Source organism: Lathamus discolor, chromosome 1 (genome assembly GCF_037157495.1).
Source record: "Lathamus discolor isolate bLatDis1 chromosome 1, bLatDis1.hap1, whole genome shotgun sequence".
Classification (NCBI taxonomy): domain Eukaryota; kingdom Metazoa; phylum Chordata; class Aves; order Psittaciformes; family Psittacidae; genus Lathamus; species Lathamus discolor.
In genome coordinates this window covers 85604940-85627487 of record NC_088884.1, presented here as the reverse complement: position 1 = coordinate 85627487, position 22548 = coordinate 85604940, and the positions used below count along the sequence as shown (strand labels likewise).

Here is a 22548-nt window from a genome sequence, read left to right as displayed (position 1 = left end):
GACTTGTGCAAAGCGTTTGACACTGTCCCACACAACATCCTTGTCTCTAAATTGGAGAGACATCAATTTGATGGATGGACCACTCGGTGGATAAAGAACTGGCTGGATGGCCGCACGCAAAGAGTTGTGGTCAATGGCTCAATGTCCGGCTGGAGACCAGTTACGAGTGGTGTCCCTCAGGGATCGGTGTTGGGACCGGGCTTGTTTAACATCTTCATCTCTGACATGGACAGTGGGATTGAGTGCGCCCTCAACAAGTTTGCCGATGACACCAAGCTGTGTGGTCCGGTTGATACACTGGAGGGAAGGAATGCCATCCAGAGGGACCTCGACACGCTTGTGAGGTGGGCTGATGCCAACCTTATGAAGTTCAACCGTGCCAAGTGCAAGGTCCTACACCTGGGTCAGAGCAATCCCAGGCAAGCTACAGATTGGGCAAAGAAGAGATTCAGAGCGGCCCTGCAGAGAAGGACTTGGGGGTGCTGGTCGATGAGAAAATGAACATGAGCCGGCAGTGTGCGCTCGCAGCCCAGAAAGCCAACTGTATCCTGGGCTGCATCAAAAGGAGCGTGACCAGCAGGTCGAAGGAGGTGATCCTGCCCCTCTACTCTGCTCTTGTGAGACCTCACCTGGAGTATTGTGTGCAGTTCCGGTGTCCTCAATATAAAAAGGACATGGAACTGTTGGAGCAAGTCCAAAGGAGGGTCACGAGGATGATGAGGGGACTGGAGCACCTCCTGTATGAAGATAGGCTGAGAAAGTTGGGGCTGTTCAGCCTGGAGAAGAGAAGGCTGCGTGGGGACCTCATAGCAGCCTTCCAGTATCTGAAGGGGGCCTATAGGGATGCTGGAGAGGGACTCTTCGTCAGGGACTGTAGTGACAGGACAAGGGGTAATGGGTTAAAACTTAAACAGGGGAAGTTTAGATTGGATATAAGGAAGAAATTCTTTCCTGTTAGGGTGGTGAGGCACTGGAATGTGTTGCCCAGGGAGGTTGTGAATGCTCCATCCCTGGCAGTGTTCAAGGCCAGGTTGGACAGAGCCTTGGGTGACATGGTTTAGTGTGAGGTGTCCCTGCCTATGGCAGGGGGGTTGGAACTAGATGATCTTGAGGTCCTTTCCAACCCTAACTATTCTATGATTCTATATACTTAAAGAACAGCGTTGTCTTATTTGAGCAGGTATTGCCACATATTAAATAGCATAATAAACTAACTATACAAACCAAGATAGTTACAGTATTAAAGACATCTTGTGTGGAACAGTGAGTGTCATGAAAATAAGAGAGTTTTGTGTGGGGAAGCTGTGAGATTTTACTATCTAAAAGTAAAGATCCATGTATCCCTTCTTTTCCGCATGTTGTATGATAGGCTTTTGTTTTGTTTTATTTCCTGCTTAACTGCTAGCTCAATGTGTGTGTGTATTTCCAACAAAGAGAGATTTCTTTTCTGATAGACATGCATGTTGAACCCTTAGCTTATAAATTGATACTCCAAAGAAGACATTTTCCCCATCATTTCAATCTGCTGGCCCATCACTTTAGGGTAGGTTTCAATTATCTTACCTTACTAGCCTTCTTCAAGACACAGATTAGAAGATTGTGGTCTAAGCTTTCTTCAGGTTACACCATGACCTGAGATGTGGTGGGCTCTGTCTTCCCCATGTGGAAAAGTGCTTTTTTATTATATTGCATTGATCTGATTTGAACAAAAATTAATGAAAAGGGTTTATTTGATTTTTAATTTGTTGCAACACACCAAAGAGACCTTATATCTGCTTGCTTGTTAGCATTCACAGAAGATACTGGCTCCGTTTCTACTGCAGTTACTGTGATAAGTAGTCTGAAACAGGAGTCTTTGTCAACTATTACCAACAAAGAAAACTCTGAAGTGCCAGTTTTTGGCTTTTAGAAAAATCCCATTATTTCTTTGTAAAACTACATATTTCAAAGACATCTGGTTGAAATCTACAGGACACCAATCCAAAAATATCCTTAAAAATTATCGGAGGAGTCCTATATCCAGAGTGACATGTGTATAAGTACATATATAGCTAGATATATATATATACGCACATAGATACATATATATGTATGTTCTTAGTAAAGGACCCCAGCATCCCAGGGAAAAAGAAACCAAACAAAATAAAAACCCCACCTTATTTCTGCCCTGCCGTGTGCTGGCTGCAAGGATTTAAACGGGCAAAATCCTGATTCCCCCTATTTATTATTGCTTGTATATATTTGATGTACCATTGCAACCCTTAATCTCTCTCATTAGATTAAAAGACACAGAGTGAAATTCTGTCTCAATAAAATCCTTAAGGTGAAACTCTCTCACTGAAATGAAGAGACGTGTTTTATTATGAACTGGGATGAGCAAGGCTTTGTTACTGAGGTTTCTGATTTGCACTGGAGGAATTCACAGTAGTTAGCCTGTTTAAACAGAGGATTAAGAGCAGTATTAATGTCTATTACTATCTACATGAACAAATTTCTACTACCATAGAGGTCTCTAATATAGCAGGTGTGATAAGGAAAGGATGGAAGTCTGAGCAGGACAAATTAAAACTCAAAATATGTAGATGTGACTAATGGAAATATGAGTTATTGAGCAAGTTGTGAAAGGCAGGCATTTTTTAATTGCCTGTAATCATAGGTCATTGGGAGCACTTAGAATCTGTAGTTCTGACACAGAGACAGCATTTTTTGCTGACCTGCTGGAAAGAATAAACAAGAAAAGGCCCATGGTCTTGCAAAGATGTGTGCTACATGAAGAGGAAAGGTGATTGTGGCAGGCTGCAGTCCTCCATGATTCTCACCTTGCTGCTACGGCAGTTCCCTCACTGAAAGGGTAGAGAGTGAGCCTGGGGACAGCTACACAGAGGCTGTGAAGGCAGTCAAGAAATGGTGGCTACCTGGTACATGATCCAAAACGTTCATTTTGACTCCAGTTTACTTGGGGAGCATCTTATGGCTCAGTTTTGCTGACTTTAATCCTACTTTGCCTAAAGCTGCATCTCTCAATAATGGTTTTAAATCTTGATGCTGTAACAGCTAGGTAAAAATTAGATTATTATAGTAAGTGATTTCCCTGATGGAATTAGAGTATGTCATATGAGTAATGGTATACATGGGTGGTTTATTTTTGTCCTGAATCTATTCAAAGTCATTCTCAGGCTAATGGAACTAAGTTGAGCTGACACTGGTGATAGATGGTAATATAGTCTATTCTTATATATTATGTTCTATATAGAGACTGAATATAGAGCTCATTTGGAGAGACAGTATCTTGGAATTAATTTTTGAAGTTAAGTGTTGTCAGGAAATTCAAATACTGTACTGGTGATACAGCAGATAGATCCAGATAAATTTCTAATATTCTATAATATGTATGAAATAAGTTTATCTATTGAAAACATTTTAATTCCAATTATATTCTAAAACATAATTCCCATACAGATCTAGTGAACTGAATAAAACCTGGTTGTCCTTTGAGGAAAACCAAAAGCCAAAAAATAGTCTCAAGGCTTATATTGGGAGGGTAAAAATAAAGCCCAATATGTCTTAGTCCTGAAATTATATTTTTGAATTATTTGTATGCACTTATTTTCTGGATATCAACTATTTCCTTTGGAAATGAGATCTCAGCACTTCATATTCTTTTGAAAGTGGCATCTTTCGAACAGTCTACTCAAGTCAATCTTGTGTTGACTTCAGCAGTTTGGGATCTGGTCCATATCAAGCAGTTTCTAGGAACAGAGACATGAAAATATTCAATTTCATGCTATTATGGCTGTATGAAGGTCTCAATTTCCGTCTACTCTTGAAAGAAATTGTATAAAATAAATACCCACTAACAGGGGAATGTACGCAATTACCTACTGGGGGAATCAAACAACTGGATCTGATGTCATGTTCCAAGCTAGTAATTGGATGTAATTTATCTTTCTTACAGTTCTGTGAGGGAAATAACATTGCATATGAGTTTGTGCATTTTATGAGCAATGAGTGGCAAAGGCATAATTGGGATATCAGTTCACAGAGATTGCAGCTGAGTCCTGTGTACACATGCTCTAGCAAAGATATGTAGTTACAAGGAGTACAATAAAAATAGCTATTCGGAATGTGTCATGCTTACAAAGCCCTAATTAGTCAACACCTAATTAATAATTAAATATAACTGTCAGTAGAAGATAATTAGCCTTCCAGTGACACTTTCAACATTTCTGCCCTTCCTCCTTATAAGTATTGAGACAAAGAAATGAAATATTTAGCTGTGATTGTAGTACATATTAGACTTACAGTTACTAGAATGTTTATATTCTGCTTAATATTGTTGGTATTTTCCTTTTTCCTGTATAAATGTCATAAATAGATCATTTATTCAGGTCCCATCCCAAACCATGGAAATACTAATGAATGTGTATATTTATATCTTGAAATTGCTGTCAAGATCAAAGATGATGATCCTGAATTTTTTAAGTAGGTTAGTGCTTATTAAAGCTACGATCCTTGTAGTTTGTCTCATCAATCGCTATGGTACAGTCAGCAAGAGTACTCTTCAGCAAGTCAGTCTGTGTCTTGGAGGAGATTATTTTAAGTATAGTAACTTTGCATGAACTATCTATAGACTAGCTCTTCAAGATCCTTCACAAGACATGCAAGTTATTTCTTGGTGCATTAAAGAGATTAAATTGGATTACAATCAAAACAATAAATCTTTGTATTCTAAAACATGGAGTGAATGCAATTCTTAATAACCATGTGATACTTTTGCTTCTTGTGTTCCAGTGGGAATAGACGTGATGTGAGTTACTAAACACTGAAGTTTTTAATGTATAAACAATAAAAACACATTAATGAGGCAAACCACTGAGTTTTGTTTTTCAAGAGCATGTAATGCCTTATGTTTAGCATCTTACAAAAGTGGAATACAGGCTTGTGTCGACACAGTGATACTGATTTGCTGTCAAAACTTCTGATACAGAAGGGTTCACATTGTTTATTTTAAGAGTTTAACTCTCATACTAAGCCAAAGAAGACAGAAGAGGCTCATATTCTGAATTTTGACTCCTCCATAAGTACATATACATATGAAGCAGAAAAACTAGGCTTCTAACTCGTGTGGGTAAAGTTAGAAGCTTAAAATCATAGAATACCAGGTTGGAAGGGACCTCAGGGATCATCTGGTCCAACCTTTCTTGGCAAAGCACGACACAGACTAAGTGTCCCAGCACTCTGTCCAGGCAAAACTGAAATGTGTCCAAACTATAAACCAAAAGTAATATCCTTATAATTCACTTTTTATCACCATCCAATTTATTGTGAAAAGTATGTGCTACTGCTGCAGAAATGTCAATCAAGCTCAGTTTAGCAAAGTGGTCATGGTACATCATAGAATCATAGAATCATAGAATAGTTAGGGTTGGAAAGGACCTCAAGATCATCTAGTTCCAACCCCCCTGCCATGGACAGTAAAGTAGGGGGAACTGTGATTGCTAGGAGATGAAGCACCTCACAAGCTAGATTAGAAAAACCCTCCAGGCACACATGGATGGAGAAGAAGGTGAACAAGAGAAGAAACTGTACTTTTCTTATCCAGAGATCTTAGGGCAGGGAGCTCCAACAAGAAGTTCCAAGTTTGGTATGTGTTTTCTACCGAGAACGTGCACTCTGTGGTGTGGCAAAAGAATGGCGCAGCCACAGGATGTGAGGCTCTGCAGCAGCGAGTTTCATTGATAAAATCTTAAACTGTATAAGAAGCCACACAAAAGTCTAAAGTAGAAGAGTCTTCTTATCTGTGGCTAATCAATTGTTGGAGCAATCAAGATGACTACTTCTAGCAAAGCAAGTATTTTTTTTAGTCTTATCATGATTCCTGAATGTGTTCCTGAGTACCACTGAAAGGAAGTACCCATGCACAGAGAAAGTATAAAAGTTCAAGATGTGCAGGAAACAAACTCCTTATATTCCCTACATACCACCTTATTTCTTAAGTTAAAACTCCTGTAGAGTAAAACCTGACTAACTAAAGTAAAACCCTGTCATCTGTGCTTGTTCTTTGAGTAGTCTTCATTCATTCCTGACAGAGTTGTGTTCAGTGCTGCATTTGACCCTGTTAAGGACAATTTATAGGTCCTTTGAAATATGAGAACAGTGTCTTCAAACTGCCTTCAAAGTACAAAAACTGTCATTCATCAGGCTTGTTCTGCCTTTCTCTGCTTTTATGTACAGGAGAATTATGATCGTCACCTTGGACTGTCTTGATAGCAGCTGCGGGAGGTACTGCCTTCATTTTACTAGCAAAGATTATTATGAACAGCACAAGTAGAGAAATATATGCTAAGTACATTGCTTAATTATACATAATAATTCTATAAAATGACTGAGCATCTTTCAGTGCATGAAAGTTAAATACAGACCTTAACGAGGCAAGCCAGGAACTAAAGGTGACATCGGGCAGGAGCAATGACATCACCCACCAACTGCCATCCCACAGCACCCAAACAAGAAAAGCTGAGCAGGTCCAGCAGTGATAATGGTTCAGTTAGCAGCCTGGTAACTAGAAATCAGGTCTATAGTAACAAGGCAGGTTGAAAGTCCAGGCAAGGCAGCAACGCAAGGCCAGATCTGCAAGGTTGCTAGCCAACCCACCAAATCTCTTGGGCAAGGACTAAGGAAGGAGCAAGGGCAGAGACCTGAGCCAATGTCCAGCTCCTTGTCGGGGAGGTGGGGCAGGAGCTACAAAAGCCACAGGTGAGGATTTTCTCACCACCTCTTACCTGTTTTCACAAAAGCTATGGCATATCAGTGCCTGCCTTGGATGCTGACAGCTAAAGACTAAGGAGAGATGTGGAAGAGATTGCAAAAGAGAGTTGTGGAGGAAGGTGGATACAGGCTGGTAAGAGCTACTGCATCTGGTCCAATTGTGTTGGTGTGTTTGGTGCCCTGAGGTGGGTACGCTGTTAAAGTCAGAAGTTAAGGTAAGACGGCTGATATCTGGTACCAAAGCAGCTAGCAGCTGGAAAAAAATTGCTAAAATGAAAATTAAATTCATGTTTAACACAAAATAAGGAGACATACTACTGTACCTTTTAAGGAGTAACGAAAAAATTTTCTTTACAGTAGCCAAGAAGAGGTTTCATGCATGCAAGTACATGATTGCCATCCCATAAGGGCTGTATCCTATAGTTAGGCTCTTGGAGTAAGAAAGATCTCTACTATTTCACCATTAATAAATGTAAAGACTAAGAACAGACCTGCCTTGGCTAATTTTAACAGTCTGAATGAAACATACTGGTTTTCCTGATTTTGTTGTTGTGACTCCAGAACCCTCAGAAAGGCAAGCAAGACTGATCTGAACAGTTTGCAAAGACAAGCCTCCATGCAATTTTTGCAAAGGTCAAACGATTCAAGAATTTGATGCAAAGCGCAGCTGTGTTCTGTGTGAAGACTAGGCCTTGAACTTTTAAAGGCTTAATTCTCACACAGCTGCTGAATTCAAAGAGTTAACTGCTATTGCCTGTAATATCGTTTTTATCTGTGGCCTTCCTTCCCAGTGATTTTCCATTTACGCTAGAGATTATCTCAATGCACTATGTAAGCTTCAAATCAAGAAATTAATCACTTCATCAGCCTTCACTTCATTTTTGGAGGATTGTTTTGAAATTAAGACAGACCTTATATTATTTTAACCTTGTTATTGTTTGCATGTGTAGGGAAACAGCTTGACAGCACTGATCTTCAAGTTTATATAAGCATGAACTGTCCCAGATATCACAAGAAAAATGTTTCAAAATGTTATCTGTCGTGTAACATCTTGAGTTACAAAAATACGTATGTAGCACTTCAGTTTGTTTTTTAGGTGTCATTGAGGTAAGACGACACATGAACTATCACTGCAGCTGAGTTATACTGCAGCTTGCCTGTTTGAATTGATCTATAGTCCCTGATACAGGGTTGGTAGCTGGTGTTGTCAAACTACTCATAGTCTGAAAGCAGAGTTGGTGGCCTAGGGGGAAAATCTGCTGGAATTGTACCACTTGTGCTCTATGGGCATTAGTTTCAAAGCACGTGTTAACGAAGTGTTTGAGATGCACATGTATGACATGTTTATCATTTACTCTGATACTCTTCTGAGCCAGGAATTCTTAGCTTAGACAGACTGGAACATGGGTGAGAACTAAAAGTCTGAGGCGAGATCTCTTTGGGAGTGATCCTACCAAGCTGGGGGAACTAACAGGTTAAGTATGGAAAGGATGATAACTCCCCCTGCAATTTTAGACTTGCCTGTCCTTTGTAATTCACATCTTGCAAGCTTTTTTGCTCGTTGGTACTAGATAAATGTACAAAATTGTGGCTATGGACAGTTTTTGTTATCTGTGTGTGGTGAAGAAGTAACAGCTTGGTTTTTCAGATACAACCTTTGCAGCTGTAATCTCCTCTAGTCTCAAACTGAAGCTTTGTTATCAGAGCACAGTGTTACAGAAGTTATAGTTCAAAACTATTTGTGATACTGAATGGCTCCCAAAGGAAAGGGAACTTCCATCTCACAAACCAGATATGTGTCACAGTTTCATTTTCTGTTCTTGGTTGCTGTATACTTTTTTTTTCATGCAGTCACTGAAAAGTATTTTGGAATGTGGTAAAACTCACAGCTTTGTTAACAGGCAGTACCTAAATTGTGACGAACAGAAACAGGTAGTTGAAGTTGATGCAGCTGAAAAGTAATCTAGTAAAAGAATATTTCTATTTTATCCACATCAGATAACCACATCGTTAGCTATGGAGAAGTACAAAATCTCTTAACTCTAGGGGTGGGGTGGATGTAGACTGGGTTATGTTTCTATGCACAACCCTTCCCATTGCAAATGGCCACCACTGAAAAGATGCTAAATTTAAAATATAGCTAACTAGCTGTTATTCTACTGTTCTCTCTCTGATGAGAATAAACATGTGGGAATGTCTGGTATCTCTTTGAGATAATATACTACCCAATATTAAGAAGCCCTTTACTTTTGATTCAGTATCAAAGAGGACAGAGTTATCAAATTTCTTGTGATTTTAACTAAGCTTGTTGATTTTTTTTTTGATTGAAAGACATTTCTTGTCCCCATTACTTACATTTAAAGGCTGTTTCAGAACCTTCATAGATGATTAGAAATTATGAGTTTATGCCTATTTTGTGCACACCAATATTGTATTTTAGCCTAAATAGATCTTTTCACTTTAGGATACATCTCTCCAGATAGTTTTGTGGTGGTGGTTCTGTCCACTCACAGCTTTTCGTGTACTAGATGGAACTAGCCAAGCTCCAGACTTGTCTTACGATAGAATGGGGGTCTCCATGTACCTAATCATGTTGTTATCCTTTATCTATATCTCTTTTGTTTTTTAATATACAGAGACAGAATTGTACATGGTACTTTTGATAAGGCCTCAACAGTGCTTTGTGCTATAACCCCCTACTCCTGTATCCCATGCACCTTCTGTATTTGTAGGTAGTCCCTGCAAGGACTATCTCACCTCATACATCCTGGAATTCCTTTTGCCTTTTGACAAGCGTATGACATTTGTATGTCAGGCAAGTTTATAAAAACAAAACAGTGCCCTGTCAGGGTACAAGTATGAAAACAGAGGTGTAGAAAATAAAATCTAGTCTATGTATGTTCCACACATGTGGTATCAGTTGATATGCAGCTGTGCTTGTGTACAAAGAAACCCCTGAGAATTATGCAGAGCCCTCTGAGGACCCAGATTTCCTCAGCAGTCCGTGAAGGGCTGGGGAGATCATTAAGGTAGCAGAAAGGCTCAGTGGCAGAACTCCCTTTCTCTCTCAGATCTCCACACCAACGTGCAGCAGCGTGTGTTCTGAATACTGAATGTAGAAATAGTTTCTAATTATAATGGAGCACAAACCTAAGAAATTAAAAATGTACTAAATGTGGCTGCATTAATGTTTACACAGACTTTTGAGTATATACACAATGCAGGACATTGTTCTCACTATGATTTTCTGCCTGTGTGTTTGCAGGCCCTGTGGGTTTCCACCAAGGACACCAAAAATAATCTGATGCCGATGATATCAGTGATCCACTCTTCTATTATCAGCAGTATCCAAGAACTAGAGGCTTCCAAAAATAGGTGCACATATTCTAATACTGCCTAAAAATATGCAGAGTACAATAATAAATAATGTTTGGAAGAAAAATTCCCTTGTGACTTTTGCCAATTTAATTTATTTATACCCTACAAGAATAAGATTTAATTACCCTTATCTTAATTGTCCTTAACATGGTATGCACAGTAACTGCATGTATTATCAGCCATAAAATTATTCAGCAACAGAATTTACCTAAACTGCCCAAAGCACTATTTTCCATACAGCTATATCAGTTAGAAATGCTTTTATTTAATTTATTTTAAATTCATTGGGCATAATTTTTATTGGATGAATTCCTTGTTTTGCTGATAAGAGACATAAATGTCATTAGTTTGTGGAAAAGGTTTCCATAGGCTATGGCTGTGGAAACAGCTTATTTTATTTTTTAAATGCCTGTACTGCTTTCACTCACCTTGTGTCCATGCAGAAACATCTTTTGCTCATAAAACTGGAATTAACTTCAGGGTTTTGAAAAACTGGGTTGAAGACATAGAAGTGCATCTCCGCAGCTACTTCGGTGCCTTTTTTAGCTGCTGCTTGAACTTTGAGCCTAAGCTTTTCTATCATGCAGTTTTTCTATTATGCCCCCTTTTTTTTTACCCCTAAAATTAAGATTGTGTTTCCAGACACAGAATTAAAAAAAGCCAAGCCCTGTAGTAATTATATTCCATTTTCTATTCTTTTTCTGATCTTGTTTACACTTTCAGCAACTGCATCAAAAGCGTGCTTTGTTCCTGTATTTGTGTTCTTCTCTGTGATCCTTCCCATATGAAATTCAGATTTTGCCAGACTCTTTTGGCCAGGTAAAACCTCCTACTTGTGAGCTTTTCTTTCCAAGAGAAGCCTCACGTTATTTATTTTTTTTAATGAAAAAAATCTAATGAATTATGAGGATCAGATTTGAACAGCTGAGGAAATAATGCTGAAAAAAACCACAAGTATAAAAAAAAGAGAAAGTTGAAATACATCAGAGAAGAGCAAAAACCCAGAGTATTTCTGGAAGCAGTTAAAGAGTTTGCTTTATGAAAAGTAAAGCAAGGGAGATGTTATTGTAAGAAAAAATATTTTCTGCCAGAGGTTTGGTTTCTGGCATCAACTTTTATGTACACACACAACTAAGGAGAACTTTTCTTGGTGGAAAAGTTTTCCTCCTTGGTGGAAAAGTTTTCCTCCTTGGTGGAGGCAGAAGGTGAACTACAAATAAGCTATGACCTTAAATTCATCAAAAGGGTTTTAAAGGTGAGTTTTTTCTCTTTTTTTTTTTTTTTTTGTTTTTTTTTTGTTTGCTTGTTTGGTTTTTTTGTTGTTTGGGTTTTTTGTTTGTTTAAGAGATTCTGAAGGTACAAACATCTGGATTTATTCTATTTTCTTTTCTTTATCGCAGGTCCACATGTGGTACTGGCTTGTCAGGTATGGTTTGGTTGAGGCTGTTGCAGAGCTGGTTTGGGAACACTTTAGGGATCGCACAGAAGTTGACCTTGAGACAACGATTTTATGCAACTTAGCAAAAGTAACACAATGATTTATTGAACTAGAAGTGACTGTCACAGAAAAGCTATCTTATGAGTTCCACTTGTCCACTGCTACGAATTTATGAGAGGTATCACAGGTGTTTTTATAAATAAATAATCCTGGGCAATCAATCTATGTAATTGTAGGATAGGTCAATCTACCTTTGAAACATTCCTTCAGTATTTTGGCTTTTGTATACTTTTGTTTGTTTAGCACTTCAAGCTTTCTGTTCCCAAAGACATTGGGAAACAAGTAGTTGTGAAGGTAAGCAGAGAGCTCAGTGTTCAGTGAGTAAGGTTTTGGAAATGTTTTTGTAGTTTACTCACCATGAAAAGACCAGTGGACAGCTTTTAGCATGTCTTTTAGTGATACATTTGATTACATTATCAATAACTGCATAGTAATGGCTTCCCACTATTTCTTTCCAATGTAGCTGGTAGTTGCTGGTGGTGCTTTCTGGTAAAAGAAGAGGAAAGATGGTTATCAGGAAAACCTATTAGAATGTAAACCAAGAGAAACTCAAGAAATCTCTCCTTTTTTGCATTACAATGCTACTTGTTACAGACATTCAGAAAAGCTGCTGACTGGCTGCTTTGCTTACTCTAAGCATGCCTTTAGTTCTGTAGATTAAATAAATACATTGTTGCAAAGCATGGGAAAGTGATTATTTTTTTTTTTATTTTTATTTTTATAATTACCGAAGAGGGAGTTGGATTAGAAATAGTCATTCCCCTGAGAAGTTACACCTCCAGAATAATCTTGCAATGCAAAAAGAAACAAAAACAAAAAAAAAACCCAGAATGAGTGATAATTAACAGAGCTAGTTGACATGCTGTTCTTTAAAAGTTAAAGACCTACGTCAGTTGGAGACAGGATATCAAATATCAGTAGGGAGAGCAGCAGGAAACTTTTCCACTGGATGAAAGGGATAAAAAGAAGAAAAACAAGCCCTGGTTGCGCTAACAGCTGACTAAGCTCCTGACATACTCGAAGCGTAGCCAGTTGTAACAAATACCAGAGAAAACAGTATCTTCTAAACAAAAATGCTGCTCACTTTGAAACTTAAAGTCAAGATAAAATTGTGAATTTCAGCCTAATATTGAGGCAGAAGATAAGTGGATCACAGTGAAACGAAATGTTGCAGTTGCAACCTGCTTGCTAAAGATTTTCTGCCGTACTCTGGGTGAACCTCAGCCCTCAGGGACTGTGGGCTGGGAAGGCCATCTGACATAGAAATGCAAAATTCCAGGGTTCCACAAGAACCAGAGGCATTATTCCTATGGAGGGTGGGGGTGAAGCTGGAATGAACATTCTTTCCTTTTCACATGTTAAAAGCTTTGTGGAAACAAACCTGAAACTGGTGCATCTTCAAGTGTAAAGACTGCTGCACAAGCCAAAGTATCTTACAGGAAACACAAGAAAGAAATGAAATTTAGGAAAGCTCCTAGCAAGACATGATGCTCCTGTAGTAGCAGCTCTTGCTACCTTCTTGCTTCCTGCTTGTGGCTGAAGCCAGCAGGAGCCTGGGAAGCAATTCTCCCCTGCAGTCCTCTGTGCTTCTGTGATTGTTGAACCCTAAAACCCTATGGAGGGAAAGACAGAGACTTTGGCAAAGTTTGGCCCTTTCCCCTTCATGTATTTGCTATCTTATTATATTGTATTTATTTTTTATCATATTATCATTTTACCTTTCCAATGGGAATGCATAACTTTATTATCCTGAGACTTGAAATGTAATTTAATTAATGTTCCAAGCTCTCCCTTAACAGAAATACAAATGAAGCTGACTAATTCAGCAATTTCCCATGCTTAGCAACAGTTGCAAACAGAGAAGTCTGTAAAAGATATTTCCAGCCTATGATTAAATATCAGGTTGTTCTGAGCTGTTCTTTTATGCCTACTGCACTTCTTTGGCAAGTCCCCTAAAATTCAGTGCCTCAGGAGTAAATAAAATCTGTAGGATAAATAATGAAATAAACCACACTGAAAACAGTAAAATCTGTAGGACTTTCAAAAGCAGCCCAAGGCAGTGACCTACAGCTTGTAGATTCAAGAATGGAAGTATGAGTCTGCACCTCTGAAAGTCAGATTTTGCTTCTCCACAACCCTCTTCAGAGCAGGTTCCAGGATGAAACTACAGGGGGGTGCAACCAGGCCCTGGGCACACCTACGGACTTTCACAGCCTGCCTGCATGCCTGCCTTCATGGCCTGCCTGCCCTGCTCCTTGGTGGGGATGGTGGGATAAGCCTTGCCTGCCTGCCACCCCATGGGAGCACACAGAGGCCCCAGCCCTCAAAGCACTGCACCCCAAAAGGTGGATGGAATTTGCACCCTTGCTGGGTGAGGGGTGATGGCAGTGAGGGAGCAGTGCTCTGCTCTGAACTTTAATCCAAGCACATGTGACTGTACAGACATACACAGCCTGTCTCACTTCATTTGGCTCCTACTGAAGTAAATAGTGGTGGTTTTCCTGGTGATGGCAATGGAAGCTGAACAGGCTGCTCAAAGGTCTGCTCCTCTGGCATAACTGATTTTAACCAGGCTGGTATACAACAAAAGGAGGAGACCACAAGGAAACAGTAATTGGTTAGAAACCAGGAAAACCCAAAAGGCAATGAAAAAAAACCCCCCACAAACGCAACCCCCAAACAAAACCACCAAAAGAAAACCAACAAAAACAACAACAGGCAAAAAGCAGCATGTCTATTATAAAACAAAAAGGATTGCTTTGGAAAAAGAAAATGACTGCAGAGCCATGGACTAATTTGGGGTGCAATTGCTTGTTCCTTGGACAAAATGCATTTCCTTCATTAAGCAGCTAAATACTCCCCCTCTACCAGCCGGAAAGGACCAAAGCCTGAGAACACTACATAAGAAACAAGGCAGGGGGATCAAAATAAATTAAAAAGAGGCAAAATCTGAGCAGGGTGTACTAAACTAGGTTATGGTAGTCAATTTAATCCAGAGAAACTAGGATTACATACCTTTCAAAAGTGAAGGGGCCTCTCCCTTCTACCCATCTGAGAAGTGGCAAATATAGAGACAAAACCCAAACAAGCTACTTCATCAGCAGAACAAATAAAAGTTTAGCTTGATTATCCTTTCTTTCAGGGAGAATGAATAGTGATTCTTTCCATTTGTTCAGTAATTCCCAGTTACAGGATTTAAAACTATCTTTGGTATTTAAAGTCCCAGTGAAATTTTAAAGTCGCTCCTCCTCAAGTTAAGGGAGGACAGACACAAAATCTGGTCACATTAACCTTAATTCTGTGGGAAATAGGCTATAAACAAAGATGGAGGTAAAGCTTAGTAAGGCTTAGAGAAAAGAGGCACACAGGGGCACTGAAACAGCATCCAGCTTGGAGTCTACTGGGCACACAGACCTTAGCCCACAAACTCAAATATTTATGAAAAGGATACAGTGGTATTGCCCCAGAGGCCTCCTGGTTATTTGTCAACTTAATGTGAAGGAAATGGATGTAACCATGAGAAAGCAGCATAATTTCTGCATAACATCTATGTTTTTTTCAGTCCTTGACTTCTTGAGACTACCAGTAAAGTTGTTTGGAATGGTGATTTTGTGAGGAAAACACGTTAGCCATTTGAGTGATTTTTTCTCTCACTGACACATAAATAAAACAATTTCCTGCTCTCTCCCTTTACCTTCTCCCTTTCATCTCCCCTCTTCACCACCCTTCTTTGCCTTTCTTTCTTCTTTATTATTGAGTCAGGTAGAATGTGAATTGGCAATCATTTATGTGTGATACCCATACTCTCAGTCTCTCAAGATAATTCTGTGCACATTTTTCAATTGTTTTAATTTAGTTAAGTTAATCAGCTCCCTCTTTTTATGCTATAACATTGATTAGAGGTTTCGCTAGAGACTATAGAATGGCATTCTGATAGCACCTTAAAAATAGGAAAATAGTATTCTAGGCTTCTTTTACAAGCTTGCAGAACATTTAAGTACACCTTTGTTACTGTCTTTGTTCACAGAGAATGTGTCAAATTGCTGAGATTTATAACTTTTCTTCATAGGAGGATGTTTGATTAGTCAATAAAATGTTAGAAAGCCTTACATTTTCAAGGGACACAAAAGCCATTTAACAGTTCCTCTTATACTACTGCATGTGAATTTATTCTTGCAGGCAAGGCATCCTGAAACTGCCTAAGTAGGCTCTCTTTGGGTAGTTATACAGATGTGTATTTGTTGCCCTTGAGAAAAACTCCAGGATATGGTAACTCATTGGACCTGTGTACAGTTCAAGTTTAGTCAAGGATTAGTCAACTTTTAATTACTCCTCATATTTTTAAATACAGATACATCTATTAAAATGAATGCAGACACTGGCCTTAATTATGATTTTTTTGCTGCTTTATTTAACCTGCATTTTTGAGCAGTGTAATTAGTACTAAGACTTTATGTATTCTTTCTTTATACCCAGTGGCTATAATGTTTTATAAATAGCCCTGAATAAATGTACAGTTTAGCCCTATCAGCATGGAGAATTTCCAGAATTCCTTGCTGAGCTGCTCATTCTGATTTAGCACCTGCTTAAGCATAAGCATGATTTTGGTCCTACTAACTTAAGCAGGTTTTAAGCAGGTTTTGTCTCTTCACGACACTGAGATTAATTAACATGCATATAGGTTAATTAACATGCATGTTTAGGCATTTTGTTTAGTTTGCTTATGCTTCCTGCAGGACATGTAACTGGATAAATACCAATGGCATTTGAGCCTGCAGTTCATGGACTCGGAGCCAGGGACAGCACAGAGGAAAGATACCTGTGCGTTCATCTGATGTGGCCTTGGAGGTAACCAAACCTGCAGGCACAGAAGTCCAGACTTCCACTAGAAACTTCAGAGGTTTACGAGTGAAATCCTGTAAATTTGAAAGAGCTGGAAACCACTAAGCTATTTTTACATGTAATCACATCTGTTACTACACCACATTAGGCACTGCACCACTCCGATGCTGGAAAAAACAGGCATTAGATGGTCAGGAACTAGGTTATCGCATGGAATGTGTCAAATAAGTGTCACTAATTGGCAGCCTACTAGAAAATAAAGCCATAAAACTGCAGTGAGCGTTGAAGCTTCTACTCTGCTATCATATGCAGCTTTCAAAATATTCTTGAGAAAGCTATAACCCATTATTCTTGCAAGCAACTTGCACAAGAGAAGGGTTTTTGCTATTTCAACAACATACGAAGCAGTATCCATCTTGGAGAAATTTGTAAGCTGTCAAGATTTTTATAAAATGATCTATTTCAAGCTAGTCTTCACCAAGATTAAAATGAAATCTGTTTATAGAGTACAATAAACACATGACAGATCTATCAACTTTCTGTGTCGAGAGTTGTGGCTGGTAAATCAATATGGATGCTAGGGCACCAGACACTTTAAAAATCGATGTAATAAATAAATAAATAGTTGAATTACAGTTTAACACTGTGTGTACAGAGATGTGATTCATCTTGACACAAATAGTACATGCTGGATAATCAACAGAGATGGCATTCTTTAAAGCACTGAAGAAAGCTTCTGATCAAAGGATTGGACTGGAAGTAAAAAATTATTTCCAGGCCTGCTACTGACTGGTCTAATAGCAGATTTAACCTTCTGATGACTCAATTTTTGGATTTGTGAGATTAGAACAATAGAAAGTATTTTGAAACTCCCTGCTAAGGAAAATGTTATTAAAATTAATTATGGCTATAAGATGTACACTTCCGATTTATAATCACATTTATGCACTGAGTTCCTCTGAAGCAATTACTGAATTACTGGGTTTGGAAAGCAGCCAGGAGAACTGCACCTGGGAAGTTAAAACTGGTTCTGAGCCTGATGTTGCTCTTTCCTTTGTGTTGTTTTTTTTTTTTTTTTTAATGAGCTTAAAAAGCATCCAGCACTGACCTAAAGGCAAGAAAAAATGTAGGAATAAATGAAATGGCATAGCCTGGTTTCTGATTAGCACAAGAAGGAAAAGAGAATGGCAGAGCAGTGAGGATAAGCAGGTCAAACAGGCTGCACTGTCAGCATACAAGCCTGGGAGAGATCTAAAGCACCCTGTTTTCTTCATTTCAGTGGTGTGCACATCTACTGTCAGCCTTAGAATAATTTTAATTTAGCTTGGTGTACCTAAAAAATATTAAACATTCAGAGAAAACACATTCTTTTTATTCCTGGGTCCTTACTTGGAGTAACATCAGGTCTTTCTACGAACAAGTCTATTTGTAGCCTGTAAACAATTTCTAGCCTGTGAGGAAGCCACCAGGGTTCTTATTAATGCATTTCACAGTTTGTAGAGTACAGGTGTCCGAAAGGGGGGAAAGACAAAGAAGAAAAATAATTTTTTCAAAGAGGAAAGAAATACTATTGGAAACTTGAGAAAGAGACCCAGTCAGAAAGTATTTTCTGTGGTTTGATTAGGACACAGCAAATATTTGTAGGAAACAAAAAGGAAACAGAGTGAGTAGCTAGCTATAACTTTTATTGAACTGGTTTAAAACAGGAATTAAAAATTCCCAGTGCATCATGCAGACAAGCAAAAAGGATGTGTCTTTATACCATGATCACAAAGATGATGGTGCTATTGCCTACATGTTATTGATTCTTTCATCTATTTGATAAATATTTAATTGTCAGAAGTTCAGTTTCCTTCATTCCCAAATAATCCAAGCACCACGACTGCTCCAACTTCCCCCCTTTATGTTTAAAATATACTCACACCCACCTTCTGGAAATTTAGTAAGACTTGGGTAAGTTAGCAAGACTTCCCAGAGTTAACAACCAAAAGCTTCTGGTAGGAGAATTATGTTCAGCATCAGCTTTCAACCAGTTCTTGTTGATATTAGCATACAAAAGCTGACGCATTCAACATTTGGTATTTTATTTCAACAAAAATGTCACTTTGCCCTTTAATCCGCAAGTAAGTCTTAGTTTATAATCTACTAAACTGCCTGTGCAGAAGCAGAGTGCACCATGTATCACATGCTTGATCAGATAGAGTGATATCATGCTACTGTGGTAGCTGTAACTTACAGGACTGAACAATGTATAAAGGTGAGTGTACATAAAGGATTTTTTTTCCCAAACAAAAAGGGAGCTTAACTTTCAAAATGTCCTTACTTTTAAAGAAGAAAAAGTAGAGTGGGCTAATGGAAGTAATGGGTAGGTCTGATGAAGTGAGACAGAGAAAGAAGACTTTAGGAGAGTGGTGAGTCGGTGTATTTAAAAGACAGATACAAAAATCACAGGAAAGAAGGTTATTAAATTTTTTTTTTTTTTTTCAGGGAACAGAATTAAACAAAGGCAAGGTAAAAGTGTATTGCCACTAGAAATATACTCAACCTTTACATCTGGAAATTTATGACATTTGAAATTTGATGCAGACCTGTGTATTCTTACCCTTTTAATCCTTGATAAGGATTAATGTAGAGTAACATACACTAGGAACACCAACCCGTAAACACTGCATTTTCACTTAAAATGAAACAGAAGGAAATTTTGGTTATTGAACTCTCACAAAGGTAAGATTCCTGGCTCTGAAGGTTTTAACCACTTGGTCTGAACTGAAGTTTAGATGGATGTGGACACTAAGGTTAATGATCATGAGGAATCACAGGAAATTAAAAAAAAAGGGGGGGGGGGGAGAAAATCAGTTGCAAAATAATTGAGAGGCTATTCCAAATGTGTAATCATATCTGAGGGAAAAGGTGTACAGGTGGGTGAATAAAGAAATATTTGGTTAAGGTGAGGTGTTCAACAAGAACAATAGGAATAGAAGTGATGATGCACATAAAGAGTGAGGTCCTGCAAAACCTTTCAGTGACAAGATGACAATGATTCTTGGTGAAATACAAGACATTCACAAGTAGACGGTAGTGGGTGACACAATGGAAGGGTTACTAAGCACTGCATTTCTGAAGAGGAACTCGCGTCAAGTAAATGAGAACTGAAGCTGTAGAACTAGCTGGTTCCCTCATGGCATTGTTCATTTTGAGAGTAAATTACGCCCCTTTCCCCTGATCTGGGTCTATTTAAAGTAACAACTCTTCAGGGAAGAGACCAGCCATTATTCTGCTTGTGTAGCTCTTGTGTCTTAGCCTATCTTAATAAACTCGCTTTACAACAGAGAACTTCTTGAGATTTCAGTATTTCCTACGTGGGAAGATCACAGAATGTGACGGGAGGCAGGTACTTGTAGGAATATTACGGGCAGCATTAAAATATTTCAAAAAGAGGGAACATTTGTTCTTCTTTAAAATTTTATTTTTCTTCTTGATTGGTAAAATGTGGTACAGTCTGGGCTCTTTTTTTTCCTGAAAATAACTTCAAGGCAGCGAGTTTTTCAGCATAAAACAAAGAATTTAACTGTTCTGTACCGCTCATGAAAAAGACAATCTTTACGAAGCCGCTAAGATCAGGGCTGGCGGTGGCGTGAGCCTTTCCCAGTGCCCTGAGGGATCACAAACAGTATCAAACGGCAACCGGCTGGAACTGGAGCAAGGTATGCACCCTGCAGGGAAGCGGGGGAAACAACGAACGCTGGCACAGAAATTAAAGACAAAAATTAACCGCAGCAGATAACTCAAAGCCTGATTACCATCAGTCGCTCGCCCGGTGATTGACTGGGCGGTGCCGGCCACATTCCTTCACGCCCAGCAAACCCGGGGGCCGCTCCCCCTCCAACACCACACACGAGCTTTCACCAACCCCCGCCGCGGCTACCTCACGGCTCCGAAGGCGGGCGGGCAGGTGAGCGCCCCCGGGCAGCAGCACCAGCAGCAGGGCGGTCGCCGCCCAGCCCCGCCCCGCCCCGCCCGCTGTCCCAGGCTGCTCCGCGCCGCAGCCGCGGGGAGGTGGAGCCGTTTTATCGAGAGCCCAAGTGGAAATTTTCCCCTCAGTTGCCGGGTCCGCCGTGGAGGAGACGAGAGCGAGAGCTGCTTGCCCGTGCTACCCTGTGCCGCGTCCTCTGCCCGCCCGCCGTTATGTCCAACTACATCCACGTCCCGCCCGGCTCCCCGGAGGTGCCCAAGCTGGACATCACTGTCAGCGAGCGGGAGGGGCCCGGCTACCGCCAGGGCGCCCTGCAGCTCTTACGCCGCCTGCGGCCCCACTGGAGACCCGAGGAGGTGACGCTGCAGGTATGGGGAGGCCGGGGCTCCGCGGGGCCCACGAGCGGGTCATGCGGCAGCCGCAGCTTGAGGAGGAAGGGAAGACAGAGAGGAAGGAAGGGGGGAGGGCGGGCGGCCATTGTGCGGGGGAGCTGCCGCCTCGCTTCCTTTCCTTCCCCTCCCCCTCCCTCGTCGCTCTCCGATCGCAGCCCCCTGCGCCGAGCCCCATTTGCCAGGCAGCCCGGCGGCGGGGCGTGTCGGCGCGGCAGCATCCCCTGCCCCCTCCGGCACTCCTTCCTCAGCGCTCAATTTCCTCTTCCTCCTGCCGTGCCCTCTGCGCTGAAACTTGACTACCCCTGTTAGTAGAACGCAGCGCTCTTCTCCCCGGTCTCGCCAGGTCTCCCCGCCGCCGGCCTGGGGGCTGAGGGTTGCGGTGTCGGCTGAGGGGAAGGCGATAAGCTTCGCCGTCGGCGGGTCTTTGCGGAGCAGGGCGTGTTCATAAGGCGGTGGGGGACTTCCTGCCTCCTCCTTGGGGCAGAGAAGGGCAGAGACAGCCGGAGGGGAAAGAGAAGAGGGGGCCGGCGGTTGCTGCCCCTGCTGTTGGTAACTGTGGCCGAGATAACGGCCGCGTGGCTGAGGCGCTCCCTTGGCGGGCTCCCCCTGTGCCCTCGGAAGTAGTGAATAAATAAGTGTAAATACAGGCCTTGTTATCGCTGCTGGATTCGGGTTTAGGCTGAGGGTATCGGTATCAGCCCTGTTAACCTTCTTGCTCACATCTCATTCGTGACCATATACAGGAGTATCGCCACTTAGTCTGTGGTGTTCTCGAGGTGAGCCGTCATTTGTATTTATGACGAATCATCTGCTTGGGGATTGGCTGCTTTTGTGCTTCTAGAATATACTTAACCTGGCCCCATAAAAGCCTTTAGGCAGTTTACCTGGCTAATGCAGCCTTTCGGTTGTAGCCTGCATTTAGTTGAGCGTTTTATTGTATGTTCTTAAACTGTGTTACTCAGCAGTTACTAATAAGTGGAAGAGTCTTAATTTAGTCAAGTTCCTCTGAAGAGAGCCGCTGGAACTAATTTATATAGGAAACGGAGCACATTGAGGTGATAGCACAAATACTGACTGAAATTTTCTGAAGTTGATTGTTAGGAAAGGAAACTTGACACGTAACAGTACAGTTAGTACAACAATAAAGTTAATGATGTTTCTCTAGGTAACTTTTATGAAGGCTGAGGCCAGAAGTTAAGCAGAGTCCCAACATCTTGAGATGCAATAAAAATAGCTTTACAACATGTAATACTAAGGGTTGTTAGGATCAGTAGAATATTTTGAGTTGGAAGGGACCCATAAGGTTCATTGAGTCCAGCTCCCTGCTCCTTGCAGGACTGCCTGGAGTTAGGCATGTTTTTGTTCACTTCTCAACAGAGTATTTTACCTTCATACAGGAATTCTAATAAATGAAAGAAACATTTTCTCAAGGAGGGATAGCTCTAACATGTTGAGAAAGTTCTGTTAGGTTTAAGAAAAAAAAAAAAAGCTGCTTCCTTCCTGTGGCAGTCTCTTTGGAAGAAGCAATTAACAACAAAAAACCACTGGTACCATTGGTGTAGAATAAGGGTTAATGTGGTCATGCAATTGTGAGGTAATGGACTGCTGTCTGTGATTATAGGATTCTGTCTAAAAATTGTCTGAATGTTGTTTAAACCAAATTATTTTATGACCAGAACTTTTCGACTCCCTTTAAT

General features: G+C 40.4%; 1 protein-coding gene and 1 long non-coding RNA gene across 3 annotated transcripts in view; one reads left to right on the top strand and one right to left on the bottom strand.

Annotated features, from left to right (window-relative positions):
• Positions 1 to 2349: 2349 nt before the first annotated feature.
• Positions 2350 to 18530, bottom strand: LOC136007234 (uncharacterized). Of its 2 annotated transcripts, none has more exons than XR_010609541.1 (3): positions 18415 to 18530; positions 12001 to 12130; positions 2350 to 2433 (listed from the first exon to the last, which is right to left on the bottom strand). It is a non-coding gene; the product is annotated as an uncharacterized LOC136007234 (long non-coding RNA). The 2 variants fall into 2 exon arrangements; XR_010609542.1 differs by lacking the exon at positions 2350 to 2433 and adding an exon at positions 11347 to 11639.
• A 1845-nt stretch (positions 18531 to 20375) lies between these two features.
• Positions 20376 to 22548, top strand: part of ETNK1 (ethanolamine kinase 1) — a 37109-nt gene continuing 34936 nt past the window's right edge. The window contains exon 1 of the mRNA XM_065684406.1: positions 20376 to 20827. Coding sequence (XP_065540478.1) covers positions 20672 to 20827 — 156 coding nt within the window. The 5' untranslated portion in view covers positions 20376 to 20671. The remainder of the gene's footprint in view (positions 20828 to 22548) is intronic.